The sequence below is a fragment of the Mirounga leonina genome, unplaced genomic scaffold (genome assembly GCF_011800145.1).
Source record: "Mirounga leonina isolate KUSES-001 unplaced genomic scaffold, KU_Mleo_1.0 Mir_166, whole genome shotgun sequence".
Taxonomy (NCBI): Eukaryota; Metazoa; Chordata; class Mammalia; order Carnivora; family Phocidae; genus Mirounga; species Mirounga leonina.
The window spans coordinates 34947567-34964283 of NW_023270418.1; the positions used below are offsets into that span (position 1 = coordinate 34947567).

The following is a 16717-nucleotide window of genomic DNA, read 5'->3' on the forward strand; positions in this document are numbered from 1 at the left end:
TTTGCCCCGTTGTAGGACGTAGTCATCACGTGAGAGTCACACTTGAATGAGAGCTGCTGGAGTGGCTGATGGGCCCTCCCTAGTCTGCAGGAAGCCGGCTCCTGCTCGGATCGCAGGCGTACTCAGGCTGCGCAGCTGTTTCTGCGATTGCAGACGTGGGCTCTCCGGAAGGTCGAGGGTATCTCGCGGCTGTCTCCGTTGAGCCTGTATGTAGGAAGGAGAAGGACACATCAGGGAAGGCAGAGTCACAGAGAGGCAGAGCTGGAAGCTGTCCCTGTCTGTGGAACCACCGGAGGGAGAGCTTGGAGGAGCGCGAGTGTGTGTCCAGAGAGGGAGGTGTGCAGGATCAGGGCACAGAGCAGGTTTGCTGAGAGAGAGCCTCGCTGGTGAGAGGCCAGGGTCTTGAGTGTCGCTGCTCAAGGGCTTGCAGATACGTGTGTGAGGAGGCCCGAGGGAGCAAACAGAGGAGGACGAGGTGGGCACAGCACCCGCCACTCTTGCAGAAGTTGGAGTCCTGATGGGAAGGGGTCGGGCGGGCACCTGAGGGGTGGCACCGTGGGATGGTGTGACGACAGAGAAGTCTGCGCGTATCTGCGTGTCCTGTGTGTGCTAGCAAAGCCCTGAAGGATGGAGGGGCAGAGGGAGCGGCCACGGCCACGGGCGGCTGTGTGGTCCGAAGACCGTGGGCAGGAGGCTGACGGAGGAAGGGGTGTGTTCCAAGCAGTCTCATGTAGAGGTCTCACCCCGGTGGCAGGTGAGAGGCTTGTAGGAGCTGAGACGGAAGAAGTGTCGCAGTAAGCGCGGGCAGGCCATGGGGTCAGGACTGGAAAGATGGCTGGCAGCTGGCAAGCCCGGCCCCCCTGGTCTTGTTGGCGTGACCTTCTCCAGCAGGAAGATACAGTCTAGGTTGCAGAGACAGGCTTCCACACACAGTTGGGGCCGATGGGACAGAGCTTGGGGACACGACCGGATGCAGGGTGGCGGGCTCGGAAGGAAGTGAGCCCTGGAAAGGGGTCAGAATTCAGTGACACTCGTGACCTTCGGAGGATCTGTGAACCACCGCACATCACACTCGGGCGGTTTTGTGCGTGTAGCTCCCGCCAATTCTGCGAAGTGCCGTGGCCCCAAAGCGGCCGTGCTCGAACTCCTGCTGAGCGCAGGCGGACGGCTTCAGGAAGCAGGGACTAGAGGAGGGGAAGGGAGGCTGTGGCCAGCAGCACCGTCCGGCACACTGGACGAAGACGTTCCTTTAAAAGCCACAGGGAGGTGTGTGGAGCGCAGGTGGAGGAGGCAGCCTGTCGGAGGGGCCCTGTCTGTGGACCACGTGGGGAGGCACCAGGGGTCCCCTCTTGAATTGACCTTAATCAGATGAGTGGGTCCTGTCGCCCAGGATCTTAAGGATTTCTGAAAACGAAGACAGTCGCTCCTCTTTCCCAGGGAGCAAGGAGCCACTGGACTCCGTGCCGGGGTCAGGGCGCAGGGGGTGAGGCCGAGGCCGGGCGTGCGGGCTGGCAGCTGCCGCCCTCCTTCGCCTCTGTGGCCAGTTCTTGTCCAGAGCCTTTCCTGAGGGGAGCTGCTAACGGCCCGCTTCAGCATCTCCCTCCTAGGTGCCCAGGGCTCCATCTGCCTTCCCTTGGACTTCTCCAGCCGAGGCAGTGGGTGTCTGTCCGTCTAACTGCACACAGGTCTGTGCTTTTGACCCGGAAGCACCAGCTGTGCTCCCGAACAGTTCACGTAAGCTGTGAGTTGGGGTTCGGAAGGCTTCTGCCGCCGGCGCCCTCAAAGCGCCTGTCAGTGGCAGGTGCAGGGATCCCTGTGGTCGCTAGGCCTCGCACCATGGGACGCTGGCAGTTGAAGGCCAGCGTGATGGGTCAGTGCGCTTCCTGGGAGAGAAGGGGGCGCGGAGATGCAGGACAGCGGGCCTAGGGCTGGGTTCTGAGCTGGAGAGCACGTCCACCCTCTGGCTCCCAGACAGCTGGGCCGTGGCGCGCTCACCTGCCTGTGCAGGGCATCTGCCCTGCTTTTCCTGGGTGTCCAGGTGTTGCACCTGCTGGGACAGAGACACTCTCCACAGAGCGTGGGCAGTGGGCTATAGGAGCAAGGGGAACAGATGCCCTCCTTGGAGACCTTTTTCTGTGAAATCCAAACTGACAGGTTCTGGCTTGGCTGACAAAGCTCACAGTCATTTTTCTTCCAGTAATGACCTTTTTTTTCCCGTGTTTCAGCCGACCGCACTTGGGCAGTGTCCCTGATTTCCGGTTCCCTGTGGCAGACGGCCCCATGGACTCCTACAGCAGCAGCGCGGTGTTGCGGCGTCCCCAGAAGGGCCGTCTGGCCGCTCTGCGAGATGAGCCTTCCAAGGCAAGGGCCTCCGTCCCCAGTGGGCTCTCGGGCCCCCCCACCTCCGTGAAAGTCACCTACCTTGTCCCCTGGCTTGGAGGCTGTTCTGGAGTCACACTGCCGATAGGTCACTTTCTCTCTCTCCTCACCCCATTCTTCTTTTGCGGGCTAAGAATCTACTTTTAGGGCTTTCTTTCTTTCTTTTTTAAAGAGTAGAAATGTGGATAAAGCATGACCTACAGTTAAGCACGGCACAGTGCTAATTAGTACAGTTTTGAGATATTAAGAGTAAACACGTGTTCGTCCTTAAGCAAAAAGAATTCACATTTGGAAGTTTGCATTCATGCTTTTGTCTGGTCAGCAGCATGTGTCTTTATAGACGTGTCTGTGTTTTGAGCGCCCGTCCTCATTGAACGACTTTGGGCCAGGCGTCACGGTAGCCCCGGGGCTGCAGCGGTAAGGACAGACGAGAGGCCGGGCCTTCTGTGTGCACAGCCTCTGCGTGCAGCGAGGGGAGGCCAGGCAAGGGAAAGTCAGATGCGTACATCTGTCAGTTACCTGCTGCTGTTTAACAACTTGCTGTGAAGCTTAGTGGCTTAGAACGAACAGTCAGTAGTTCACAGTGTCTGTGAACTTAGGAGGGTTTAGCAGGGTGTTTCTGGCTCAGGGTCTCCTGAGGTTGTACCACCGGAAGGCCCACCTGGGGTTGGAGGGTGCGCTTTCAGCTCCCTTGCCTGGCTGTGGGGGGAGGCCTCAGGTCCTCGCCACGGGACCTCTCCACAGCAGGAAGTCTGTCTCCTGAGGTGAGGAAGACCACAGGGTCGTGGAGGCTAGCATGGGGCCTCGGCCCAGCACACAGGTCGGCGGGCCCATCAGACACCCGGGGGGACATGTCGGGTGGGCAGTTGGATACTCCAGTCTGGGCCTGAGGAGGCCTTGACTGGAGAGAAGGATTGAGGCCAGGACACACTTGTGGCATCTAGAGGCACAGGCAAGATAAAGTCACCAAGTGGGCGCCTGTGGATAGACCCAAGGTCCAAGGATAGCACTCCGGGTGCTCCCCAGTGCACAAGTGGAGACGGAGCAGTGAACCCAGTGCGCAAGGTGCTCAGGGGAAGGGAGAGCGGCAGGCCCGGTCCCACCGCTGGGCCGGGCAGCGTGGAGGTCAGGGGCAGTGGTGGACTGGTAGCATGGGGCGAGCTGGCGAGCTGGGACTAGTTCTGGGGGAGCCCACTTGCGATAAGCTCCAGTGTCTGGAGGCGAGGATGCGTAGACAGAATAGGGGCAGCGTTCTGGAGAGCGGGTATTCTGGTTGGGAGCAGAGACGCAATGGTAGCTGGAAGGAGCCCTGGGGTAAAAGTTCAGTGGTTTCGGTTTTCGTTTGGAGAGAGAAGGGAGAAAACATTTTTAGGCTGATGTGAATGAACTGGTAGAAAGTTGATTATCCAGAGAGAGGGCAGAATGACATCCTTGGGTACGTGAGGGCCGGGCCTTGTGCCTACAGGTAGGGCTGTCCCCGGGGATGGGGGGCAGCGCCCCGCTGAGAGTGAGGAGGGGCACGGCAGGTGTGGAGGGAGGGGGGCAGGAAAGCCCCAGGAGAGCCTCTGCTCGCACCCCCGCACAGCGCTGTGTGCGGTCGGTCCTGTGTGTGGTGCCTGCAAGCACCTGCTTGTTCGGACCGGGGGGGTTTGGGCTCAGCGTGTCGGCGCCTCTGCCGCCTGAGGGCACGTGCTGCATCCTCACCGCTCAGCCTCAGGAAGGGAGGGCGGGAGCCTCGGGCAGCTCCAGGTCCCCCACGTTGGGACACCGGTGAGACATGAGGGCCACTGAGGTGCGCCCAGCCCCCAGGGGTTTCATGGGTTTTTTACTTCCCATGAGAGTGGCTGACTGGCACCGAGATCCTGTTTTAATTTTCAGATTCTGTTTCTGAGCTGGTCGTCCCACCCCGTGAATGACGTCACAGAAATGTGTCCACCGCGGGCGTGAGCCTTGCAGGCAGTCTAGGCGATAGGCCGCCCCCCTCGCCCTGCGCCTCAGATACTGCTTGTTGCCCCGCAGATGTCAGCAGCTCGGAGGGACAGCCGTTCCCCATTTCTTGGGGGCTCCCGTTTGGAAACTTCCAGAGTTTCGGATAGATTTCTTGAAGTTTCTGTAACTGCTGTTGTTACTCTCCGTCCTGGCTGAGATTCAGTTTTCTTATTTATAGGTACAGACTCTGAATGAACAGGATTGGGAACGTGCCCAGCAAGCTAGTGTGCTGGCCAATGTGGCACACGCGTTTGAGAGCGATGTCGACGTGTCTGATGGCGAAGATGACAGGGACGCTCTCTTCAGTTCGGCCACTCTGCTGTCGCCCAGTGGGCAGGCCGATGCCCAGACGCTGGCCATGATGCTTCAGGAACAGCTGGATGCCATCAACAAAGAGATCAGGTGCAGACGAGCGTGTCTCTGGGGAGTGGATTCACACTCAGAAAGTCTGGAACAAATACTGTGAACGCTCTCTCAGTGTCCCGCGATAATAAAACTACTTCCGTTCTATTGTAAGAATTAAGTTTCAAGATTGCCCTCGATTATAACAGTTAACCAGGGGAGAAGAGTGTTCACCTCGAGTTCCAAATTAGCAGACAATGGTTGATGTGAATCCAGAAACTCAGAGGAGGCTGGCTGAAAATTCCATCAAATAAGACTTTAGCTTGAATTCAGCCTTAAAAAAAATCACTCCACCTTTTCATCTGATCTAGACACCTAAGTGTTTGGGAATTCCCAGTTGCATCATGGATTGGTTCTTCAATTATGTCAGGGTTCCCGATTTCCAGTTGAAGAATTTGATCTATAAACATACAGCTTTGCTCTAAGAATTGTAAGATTCACATAGCCCATTGTGCAGGAAGAGAGTTGCCAGCAGGCCCCCATCAGAATTTCAGTGTGCATAAGTAAAATCAGACGCAAATGATGGGAAGCAACTTTGTAGGACTCAGTGGAAGGTTTACTTCGTGGTGTTCTAAAATCGAGTCTACTAAGAAGGTAAAGTAGCATTGATGCAAGTGTTTCTGGAGTCTGTTGATGGGAATATGGTCGAAGCAAGCAGAGATTTGTTGGGCAAATGCATTCATGTGTTTGCTGGTGGAGCCAGGCTGACTGTGCGCTTTTGTTCTAGGCTGATACAAGAAGAGAAGGAGAGCACGGAGCAGCGGGCAGAGGAGATTGAGAGCCGAGTGGGCAGCGGCACTTTAGACAGCCCGGGTCGGTTCAGATCGGTGGGCACCGCCCCCCCACATCCCACGTCCACGCTCACAGGCCCCTCCCCTCCGCACAGCGGGCGCTCCACCCCGCGAAGGGGCCCGCACAGCCCCGCCAGGGAGGTGGACAGACTCGGGGTCATGACTCTAGTGAGTATTTGCCAACTCTTCTGGCTGATGCACTCCCCACCCCAGCCCCTGACTTCCGTCTCAGACTCAACAGATACGCTTTGGTCTGGTTTTTTACCCAGAAAGAAATCAGATTCATTTGTTACGCTCAAAGGTTCAAGGTTTTTTTTGTTTTTTTTTTTTTAAGATTTTATTTATTTATTTGGCAGAGAGAGAGACAGCGAAAAAGAGAACACAAGCAGGGGGAAAGGGAGAGGGAGAAGCAGGCTTCCCGCCGAGCAGGGAGCCCGATGCGGGGCTTGATCCCAGGACCCCGGGATCATGACCTGAGCCGAAGGCAGACGCATAATGACTGAGCCACCCAGGCGCCCCAGGTTCAAGATATTTTAAACTGGCTAGTGTTTAATCACTCAGCAATAGCACAGGGACAAGTTAATTGTATTGTTTGGTTGACTGGTGTAGCATGTCATCATGAACTCATCAGAGTTTTTATTTGTGTAACCGTGGGCCCGTGCAGCTCGAGGGGGAATATTCTTCTAGGAATAGATGGTTTCATAAAAGTCAACGCAGATAGTCTTCGTAGTGTGTAGAAAACTTACAGAGGGAGTCACTGCTGTCCTCTGCATTAGAGATGCCTAACTGGAGGGTACAGGATGCACAGTCAAAAAAATAAAGCTTAAATTGGTTCTCTCGATGATGCGCTCGACCGCATGCTTGACGCCAGCTGTGTGTGTGAGGCCAGGACGGCCCCAGCGCAAGCCGCACGCCTGCACGGCTTCCTGCAGAGGCCTGGGCCGTCCTTGCTCGTCAGGGTCTGGAAATGCAGTGACCCTGTGGTTTTCCGTGACAAGTGTGCAGCTCTAGAGAATGTTTTATAACTTCCCTGTGTGTGTAGCTTAGGTTTTATGAGCGCGTTGGCTTCCCACACAAACTCATGTTTTCAGCATTCTGCTTTTCAACTGCACTTCTGTCTGTCAGGATCTTTCCTGTCCGTTCTTGTTTTTAGCCGCATTGGTCGCCAGCATGTAATTAAATCAGCCACGAATCACTGTAGCGGCATCTGGAGCGGTAGCGAGTCGGTTTTGTGGTATTCCGACGTGCTATTTTTATAATTCACATCATTAGCTAATTAACTAATATTTTCAACTGTTTGATGGTTTTGTGCTTTCATGCTTCCTTCCAGAGAGTTTGTAAGAATAGTTATAAAGAATAGTTGTGTTTATTTTTTCCCCCGTTTTTGTGATTCTGTGTATGCTGGCCGACAGTGTATCTGCTTCTGTGGCTGGTTTCGGTGTCCTGTCTCATCCTTTGGTTTCTCACTGTGAGTGCAGACCTCAGCCTCCTGCCCCGGCCGGTATTTGGTTCATCCGGCCCCTTGCCGTAATGCCCTCCACAACATGCACAGGTGGCAGGGACTCTGTGGTCCATGGTGTGTGTGTGTGGTCAGTCATGGCTCATTAGTGTGGTTTCTGCCTGATCTTCGTTTCTCATTAAATACTGGGGTTTTTCCTTCCCCCGGTAGTGATAACGTTTTAATTAGCGTGTCACTGTTTTATAGATGTGGAAAAGGGCATGATACAGGTGAGTCAGGAGTGTTTTTACTCAGAGCTATGTAGGAGATACGTAACTCGTAAGTGTTTCGAACATAAAGAACTAAGGCGCTAAGCATAGATTAATGGAAGCCTGACACAAACGGCATACGTTCTGGTTTTTTTTTTTTTTTTTTTTTAAAGATTTTATTTATTTGACAGAGATAGCGAGAGCAGGAACACAAGCAGGGGGAGTGGGAGAAGGAGAAGCAGGCTTCCCGCCAAGCAGGGAGCCCGATGCGGGACTCGATCCTGGGACCCTGGGATCACGACCTGAGCCGAAGGCAGACGCTTAACGACTGAGCCACCCAGGCGCCCTACGTTCTGGTTTTGATGCTTGTATTCAGCTGGAAATCTCATCAACTTACCGGCATGTGTACTTTCTGCCTTCACAGACTGGTTTTCATGTGTACGGAATCATAGAAGGTAGAGGTGCCACGTGCTGTTAGGCTGGTGCCTGTTCTTACAGATCCGCACAGGGCACTCTGCTTTATACAATGCACTTATTTTTGGAAAGGTTTAAATCAGTTCCAGGTGAGGATTTGACATTACCGTCCCGCAGGTCATTCCCCAGAGCAGGTTTGCTGGGTGCTGGAGTAGGTATGCGGGAACTTCGGCATCAGGAGGTTGATATTATAAAAGTGCAGCATGGTTTTCAGTAAGGAAAACAGACTCAAGAAGAGTTTAGAACACAGCTGTTCGGTCCCTGTGTTACGCAGAATGCCGTATTTTAATCAGTTGTGTGTGTTAAAATGGAATTTATCTCCCCACGTAATAATTTATAGCATTTCTCTAGTAAATCTTGAATAACCTGTTATGTTTAAATTTGTCGTAAGAAAAAGTTCTATTTCCAGTTATGTCGTTCCTGAACAAGTTTTATCTCACTTATATCTGTCCTGTTTTTCTTTTTTTAATATATTTGCCTGTTCTGGTCCTTGAATTTCTAACTTCAGCATGTGCAGTAAATCTGATTTCTCTTCATTTCTTTGCATGCCTCTATCAGCCTAGTGATTTAAGGAAACATCGTAGAAAGGTAAAATTTTTAGTAGCTGAACATTCCTCTGTTTGTCTGTGACATGGAAGAGTGCCCCTCACTCCCCAGGAGCGCACCCTAGTGCAGCGCCCAGCACGTGCGTCCAAGGGAGTGCGTGGCGGTTGCCCTCGTGAGCCGAGCTGGTCTTCCCACAGCACCGCGACAGACGGGGGCGCTCTCCTTTCTCTCACGGGTGTCTGCTCGCTGTATACTTAGTTAGACCAGACACCATAGTTTGGTTTTTTAAGATTTTATTTATTTGTCAGAGAGAGAGAGCACGAGCAGGGGGAGAGGCAGGCAGAGGGAGAAGGAGAAGCAGACTTCCCGCCGAGCAGGGAGCCGGATGTGAGGCTCAATCCCAGGACCCCGGGATCATGACCTGAGCTGAAGGCAGACGCTTAACTGACTGAACCTCTCAGGCGCCCCAGACATAATCGTTTTCTTTTTTTTTTTTTAATTTTATTCTTATGTTAATCCCCATACATTACATCATTAGTTTTAGATGAAGTGTTCCATGATTCATTGTTTGTGCACAACACCCAGTGCTCCATGCAGAATGTGCCCTCCTCAATACCCACCACCAGGCTAACCCATCCTCCCACCCCATAATCGTTTTCAAAAAGAGAAATTATGGAAGCAGAGCCATAGATTTTAGAGCTGGGCACCACCATCCTAGCCAGCAGCAGTGAGCCCCTGCTGTATGCCCAGCGCTGCGCTGAGTGCTTTATGAGCCTGTTCCTGACCCTTGCACGCATCCCCGTGAGGCACAGGTTATGTTGTGACCCCATTTCCCAGGTGCGGAGACCGGGGCCTGAGTCCGCGGTGCGGTACGGATTTGTCTGCTCACCTCCTGCACGGGCCTCGGGGCTTCTCCTCTGTACACATGACCGCGGGGCGGGTCTCCCCATTTTCAGAGGAGGTACGACTCCTCAGGGGACAGATCCCTTGACCAGAGTGTCTTCCTTGTAACTGTTGTGCTTTGCTCCCTGGACTGTGTACCCCCACCCCAACCCCGCCTGGCCGTGCACTGACAGGGCGGCGCCTCTGCCAGGTCGGGGGCTCGGTGCTAGGAGCTGGGCGGCGGCCGGGGGAGCCCCTCCGCTGCGCAGACCGGTGTGGCCATTTAGTGAAACTCCTGGGTTCAAGCTCCAGCTCTGTCACTGACTGTCTTGTGACCCGGGTGTGCTCTTCACCCTCTGGGTGCCCTGGTTTGCTCTCCGGTTACGTGAGGAGGACCAGGGGATCCTGCTCCTCAGGCCGGCCACAGACTACGCCTTTGTAAACACCGTCCGCAGAGACCGGGAGCCCCCAGCAGAGCGGGGCCCAGCACAGCCTGAGTCTGTTAGCTTTTGGCTCTGCAGTTTTCTTGGGAGCAGGACTTTCTCAGTGAAAGAAGGGGCGTGCTCCTGAACCCAGGCGGGACAGCCGCTCCTGTTGCTTGTGGTCACTGGAGCTCGCGGACTGCTGCTTGGAGGGGCATAGTTTGGAGGTTTGGGGGGCATGAGAGCAGGTGCACATGCAGAGTGCCGGGTCGGCACGGACAGGCCAGCACGTGCCGTGCACCGTGCCCCCCCCCCCCCCCCCCCGCTTTTCCTCCTCGTGCTGGCGCTGGTGCGTGCTAAGCTAAGTCCAGCTCTCGTGGGGACTCCCCTTCTAGTTGAGGCGGCCACAAGTCTGGTGGCCCCAGTGCTGGGCGGGGTGCACTTCCCCCGGGAGCGCCGGGGAAGGGCAGGCCTGGCTGGGGCTTGCCGTGTGGCCCGGGCTGCGGCACAGGGCAGGCTAGCACTTGGAACTGTGTCTCTGCTGACCTCATTGTCCGCACAGCCCCAAGTGTCGCTCCCCCATCCCGTTCTTTTTTGTTATTTTTTTACAAATCCTTGCTTTAACCTGGATTTGAAATCTATCCCTGTTACTGAAATCTGTCCCTGTTAAATTTTATGTTGATAATTTCTAACCAGTTAACATAACCTTTTGTTGTCTGATGACGGTGATGGGAGATCAGGGAAGGATGAAGGACTATCCAGCCATTGGTTACGGTTGTGTCCTACCTGAGCTCAGCTCCGCTCAGCGCTAAGGCACACGGGTGTCCCCAAGCCCCTGCGCAGCTGCCGAGGTCCTGTCACAGAGCACCACGGCTGCCCCAGTCTCACTGTTCGTACAGGGTCTGCCACGCATGTCTCATGAGACCCAGCCCTGCCTTAGCCAGCCACAGAGCCCAGATCTGTGAGTGAGACCTGCCTGGTGGGGTTAAAGCGCGGGCCACACTGTGGCCCCGCCCTCCTGCCCGAGGCCGCACAGATGCAGCACGGAAAGTAACACGGGGACCCTGAAGGGGGTCATCTTGTCGTGATGGCAGCCTAGGGCCACTTCATCCCTGCCCTGTGGAACACATCCATCCTCAGGTTATAACGTCACTGAGAGACGTGGGCCAGACACCTGTGTGGGGTGGAAGGGGGGGTGCCTATTCACTTTGAACTTGACCTTAGGGACTCCACGGCTTGCATCATTACTAGAATTGATGGATTATGGTACAGGCTATTTCCTTTTCCCCCCAAAACAAGAAGCTGTGGACAGTTTTGCACGAGAGGGTTCTGCACTCACCGGTGCTTGTTTTGAATGGCATCAGGGGATAAATGCGTTCCTTCTCAGCACTCCGTCAGGGAGAGCTCCTGAGGGCCCAGTTTATAGTGATGGGGCTGGGGGCATGGCCCCGGTCTCTGCCATCCCCTTCAGTGGCTGTCCTCACGGTGGGCAGCGCAGGGTTCCGGGGAGGGTGAGCCGCGGGCTGCCAGGAGGCTCGGGAAGAGGGGCGCCCTACACTCACATGCAGGTGGGCGGGGGTGTCCACGGGCTGCTGCTTGTAAACAGGACCACCCCGTAGCACAGCCTCAGGCTAATGTGAGGCTCTTTGTACACCCCGAGGTTTTCAAATAAGGTTACGGCTACAGTTTAGAGCCTTTGCGATTGTTCTGTGGTGGAGTGTCGCTAACTGGTCTCCCTATCTCCCCCACAGCTGCCGGCTTCCCGCGAAGAGGTACGAGATGACAAGGCAACGATAAAATGTGAAACGTCCCCCCCTTCCTCCCCAAGATCCCTCCGCTTAGACAGGCTGCACAAAGGAGCGCTGCACACGGTCAGCCACGAGGACATCAGGGACGTCAGAAAGTAAGGCGCGCGCGGGCGCTGCGCACCCCACGGGAAACACTCTCCAGTGCTAGTTGGCAGTTTTAAGAAATCCTTGATCTTTTCTTGGGGGAGAAAAAAAGGTCAGAACAATGATTTTAAAGAAATACCAGTGAATTGAGTGGAGTTTACGTGAACGATGTTCTTGGGATGCCCGCGGGAGCTCGGGGAGCCGTGTGGGGATCGGGCAGAAGACGCATGGCTGTTTGCGCAAAAGTCAGTTTGGAAAGAAAGGGGCTAAATGGTGTCAGCGCTTTTAGGACAACTTCACGTTTTCAGAGTCTGCACACTGACTGTGGAGAACTTTCCCTTCCTGAGGGAGCTGTGCCAGCGTGGGCTCCCGACGGTTCCTTCTGTCGGCGGCGCCCTGTGCCCTTCCGGGCCGTCCAAGAGCCCCGCCCTGTGCTCACACCCAGGCCACTCCGTAGCCGCTGTGTTGTTCATGCACCCCATTCCAGACCAGCACCATTTGCGTTTCTGTTCCACGCCAGGCGGTGCTCAGTGAGGGCTGCGTGCGCCTCCGGGCCGTGGCCCTGCTCCCACCTTCGCCGGCTGCCGGGAAGGGCCTGCTCGGGGAGGAGCTCGGGGCTCCCGAGGGGCGGAGGGCCGGCGTCTGTAGGAGCGCCTTCCCAAGCTCTCGGCCCCTGTGGCTTGACGCCACAGCTTCCCTGGGAAGGAGACGGTGTCAGCCTCCCGGGGACAGCCCTCCCGGGGACTGCTGACGGGAGCTTGTGCTTCTCACGCACTCTGTGCAGGCGAGACCTCACGTTTGGCCATGAAGCATGAAGGGATATTAAAAACGCCGAGCGTTCTGGGTCCGGTGTGTGGGATGGTGTGCTGTGCTGAGCGCTTGTTCAAGATCCTTTCCTGTCCCCAAGCTCCACAGGCTCACAGGACGGCCCCGTGAGCAACCCCAGCAGCAGCAACAGTAGCCAGGACTCGCTGCACAAAGCCCCCAAGAAGAAGGGCATCAAGTCCTCGATTGGCCGGTTGTTCGGCAAGAAAGAGAAAGGCCGTCCCGGCCACGCTGGCAAGGAGCCCACGGGACCAGGTTGGTGGCGCAGGCGTGCCCGCTGGGGCGAGCGCGGGCACTTCCGTGAGCCGGCCGCCCGGGCAGAGGCGCGCTCGGAACTGCTCGCGCTCCGCCTGGGGACGCGCCCCCCTGACGGGGGGAGCCCGCGCAGGGCCGCGTCCGTTCCTCCCGGTGCTTCAGTCCCTCTGCTTCCCCACAGCTGCTGCTTCAGAGACAGAAAACTCCTCTCAGGATGCCCTGGGGCTCAGCAAATTGGGAGGACAGGCCGAAAAAAATCGTAAACTTCAAAAAAAGTAAGCATTTTTTATTTGTCATCTCACTGAGTGGCTGTCAGTTGCACCTGATTTTTAACCAACGGTTATTTATTAAATGTGCCATCCAGCTGAGTGTAGCGTGTCCAAAAAGATGCACCTGAGGCCTTTATTAAACGGTACCTCCTGGAGGTGGTAGAGCACTTAGGAAGTTTTGAAAGGACTCAAACGTGGGTTCCCGGCCCACCTTGGGAATTGTCTTAGCGCGTGTCGAGGTCTGCCCTCGGGGCTTGGCCTCGCAGCACTTGACTCTGAATCCCAGCTCTGGCCCTGGCCCGTCTTGGGGCTCTGGGCGCTTCCGCTTTCTCCTCTGTACGTGGGAGCAAGGGGGGCACTTACCTCCCCTGCTTTCGGGAGCACGAGATACACGTCTGTGTCTTTGTAAATACACACGCGGTACTTTCCACACAAGATGCACTAAGTGTACGTCTGACTGTCCGTAGGACTACAGCCACTGTGAAGACTCGGCCACCAGCATGCAGAATTTGCTGTTTGTACCAGTCATCTGTCAGGAAATCCTCACTGTGTTGTCCTTCTTTCCTTCCCCAGGAGAGTCTGAGTTTTTATCTTAAATAGATTCTCAGTTTTGTAGTCTATTTTTACATGTCAATTCTAAATTGTCTTGACTCTGGAAATGAGTGATAACAGTGGGGACAGTTTCCTGTCGAGGATCTCTGGTGGTGTGATGCCTCAGGATAGGGGCGCGAAGACACAGTGCTGACACGTTTCTCTGGGACTTTCTGATCCAGAGCACGTTGTGTGTTGGCTCATCATGTCCCAAACCAGAGTTAAGTGGATGAACTGGACAAGCTGGGACCATATCTCAGTGATCTGACAACTGAAAAATAAAACTGATGCTCTTCAACAGAGGAAGGCGGTGTGTGGTCTAGTGGGGAGGAGCAGGACGTGAGCCCAGGGAGGAGGATGGGGCCAATGGCAAGAGGCAGGACGTGGTGGGCTCTGAGATAAACCTGAGAACGGGAAAGGCGTCGGCTGCCCTCGGCTGCCCTGAGAGCCAGCACTGGTCTGGAGCCTGGGCCGCACGTCCCGCCTGAGCCCACGGGACCCTCTCTGCTAGAGGCTGGCTCCCCTTTAGCCCCCAGAGCTGCCAGCTGGTTTCTCTTTAGTGAAATGTGCCTCATTTTAGTTTTCTTTTCAGAAGTCATAAAAATGATCTTGACTGACATACCGTGGATTCTGTTTCAGGTGAAATGCTATTATTTCTGTTGTTGCTCACAGTACCGTAGGAATACTCAGTGTTTTGGTTCTCTGGGAATGGAAATTTGTAGAAACCGCTTAACAGTGGTCTGATCTGAATGTTGCTATCTTTGAACTGTATAAAAATGTTTTAAAATATCTTGGGGAGTTGCCATTTGGCTGTGTGAAATTTAATATTGAAGCTAGGCCTTTTGCTCCTGGAACCACGCTAGGAAAATTCTGTCCCTTAGATTTTGCTGATGTGTTTTATTTCACATCTTGTATTTTCTGTAATGAAAACAGTAAGGTTTGGGGCAGTGCCCTCTGGCTCTCCCACCCCACTGCTCCCAGAAATGTGTATTTCACATAGGAGCATAAATTGGCCAAACGTTTCCTCGGTTTCCTGCATTTATTTTGTCACTGTCAGGAGGTATGCTAAAGTACTTGGCCGTATGAGGACAGCCTTTATGGAGTTACTTGCCCCAGCATGTGATTAAATTTCACACTGCGTGTGCGTGTGCACGTGTGTGTGTGTGTGTGTGTGTAGGTTTTTCTGGAGCTGAGACATTCAAATTGATGGATTTGGTTCTGTGTTACCATAGCTATAACTGAGTACCTAAGGGTGGGTCATACTCCATGCTCTGTTGTCATGCATGGCAAGTTGCAGAATGTACAGTTGACCTTGAACAACACGGGTTTGAATTGCGCAGGTCCACTTAGATGCAGTACATATAAACACGGTATAGCACTGTAGGTATATTTTCTTTATGATTTTTTTAATAACCTTTTCTTTAGCTTAATTTGTTAAAGAATGCAGCCTATAATACATATAACATATAAAATGTGTGTTAACTGTTTGTTATTGATAACAGTTCCAGTCAGCAGTAGGCTATGAGTAGTTAAGTTTTTCGGGAGTCAGAAGTTATTCTCGGGTTTTTGAGAGCGGTGCTCTGTGTGGCTGGCAGAACCGTGGTGGGGGGTGGGTAGGGCCCCATACGCCTGCATCCGAGGTGCCGGTCTCAGAAAGATGAGGCACGGGGCGCCTGGGTGTCTCAGTCATTAAGCGTCTGCCTTCGGCTCGGGTCATGGTCCCAGGGTCCTGGGATCGAGCCCTGCATCGGGCTCCCTGCTCAGCGGGAGGCCTGCTTCTCCCTCTCCCACTCCCCCTGCTTGTGTTCCCTCTCTCGCTGTGTCTCTCTTTGTCAAGTAAATAAAATCTTCAAAACAAACAAAAAAAGATGAGGCACGATGCCTGTTGTCATACCGTATTTGATGAGCAAAGGCTCACATGCTTCTTGTTAGGAAAGGCAACTTTACTGTCGTATTTATGTCCTAACTCTAAAAACACGTGTCATCTGTCCTAGGTTACGTGACTTCTCACATACGTACGCCTGCTCCCCACAGGATTGAGCAGATTTCTAAATGTCTTTATCCTGCAACTCTCATTGTAAGGCTTGGCGTTCCGCATCAGTTTACTGTTAGAACAGGCGTTTGGAAAATCAGGTGTGTGGGTCTAGAGGGAAATCAGGTCGCAACTAAGTCACCCTGCAGCCCCCGTGGGGTGGCTGAGCCAGGCCTCTGCCCATGCTCGAGGGCCTCCCCTGTCAGTGAACACCAGTGGGACCCAGGTGGGATCACTGGCATCCCTGTGGCAGGTGCAGGGCTCCTCCATCTTCCTCCGCAGAGGGGGCAGCCCCTCCGGCTGGGCTCCCGGGTCATACACCAAGGAGGACACAGCCACAGCGGGGAATGCGGCGTCCGAAAGCGGAGGAAGGAGGTAAATGACAGCAGAAGCCAGACGAGTCTTCTCGCCCCTCCAGGAGACTGGCTCGTAACCCAGGTTCTTCAGCACAGAGTTAGGTGCAGAGAAGCGCTGGACATTTCAGAGTCCCACCACCTCACGTGTTGTGTTTGAGGCTCTGGAACTGGTGGCAGAAGAGTTTTGTTTTCTGGGAAATTGACCTGGACAAGAATCCCTCATTTCCTTCCAGTAAACTGTTACCTATCATGCTTGTTTTTGTAGTCGTAGTAAAGAAGGAGAAAACCAGATGGTTCTGTCACTCATTAGAGTGACCCTCTGGGTAAACGGGCAAGTTCGTAAGTTTACACAGCCGCTTAATTTATACCAGCCACAAATGAAGGAAGTTGGCTGTGTGCAGTAGGCTGTTCCCAGTGGCCAGCGAAAGAAACACAGTCCCTAGATCCGGCGGGGAAGGGGTGTGTACCTGTGACAGGTGACAGGACGGCAGTGGAGCTGGCCCTCGCGTCCTGGGCGTGCCCTCCCCGTCGGCGCGGTGTCCAGGGGCTCCGCGTCATCCGCTCTCACGTGGGAGGCCTGCTTCATGTGAGGGGGAGCAGTCACCCCTGCGAGAAGGGAGGGGTGCCAGTGTTCCCACCTGGGTCCAGTTGTTGTTCAGTCTTCTGCGTCGTGCACTGATAGGGGAGGCAGGCGAGCACAGCCAGAGGCCTGGCTCAGCCACCCCACGGCGGCCCCACCTTCCTGCGGGCTCCTGCATCCCTTTGCTGCATGGTCCTGGCTCCACTGCCTCATCTCAGTCTCAGCAGGACCATGGGCCCGAGCTCAAAGCACATCCATGCTAGAAAAGGCTTTCCATGCACAAATGGCCACTGCCAGGAGGAAGGTGCCGGTAAAGTCAGAATCG

At 54.6% G+C, this 16717-nt stretch overlaps 1 protein-coding gene across 5 annotated transcripts in view; it reads left to right on the top strand.

The window, feature by feature from the left end:
- Window positions 1-16717, top strand: part of PPFIA1 (PTPRF interacting protein alpha 1) — a 91867-nt gene that overhangs the window by 55945 nt on the left and 19205 nt on the right. For all 5 annotated transcript variants that reach the window (XM_035013490.1, XM_035013487.1, XM_035013486.1 and 2 more), the window contains 6 exons: window positions 2226-2361; window positions 4547-4770; window positions 5498-5729; window positions 11344-11495; window positions 12392-12564; window positions 12746-12839. In XM_035013490.1, the coding sequence (XP_034869381.1) occupies window positions 2226-2361; window positions 4547-4770; window positions 5498-5729; window positions 11344-11495; window positions 12392-12564; window positions 12746-12839 (1011 nt within the window). The remainder of the gene's footprint in view (window positions 1-2225; window positions 2362-4546; window positions 4771-5497; window positions 5730-11343; window positions 11496-12391; window positions 12565-12745; window positions 12840-16717) is intronic.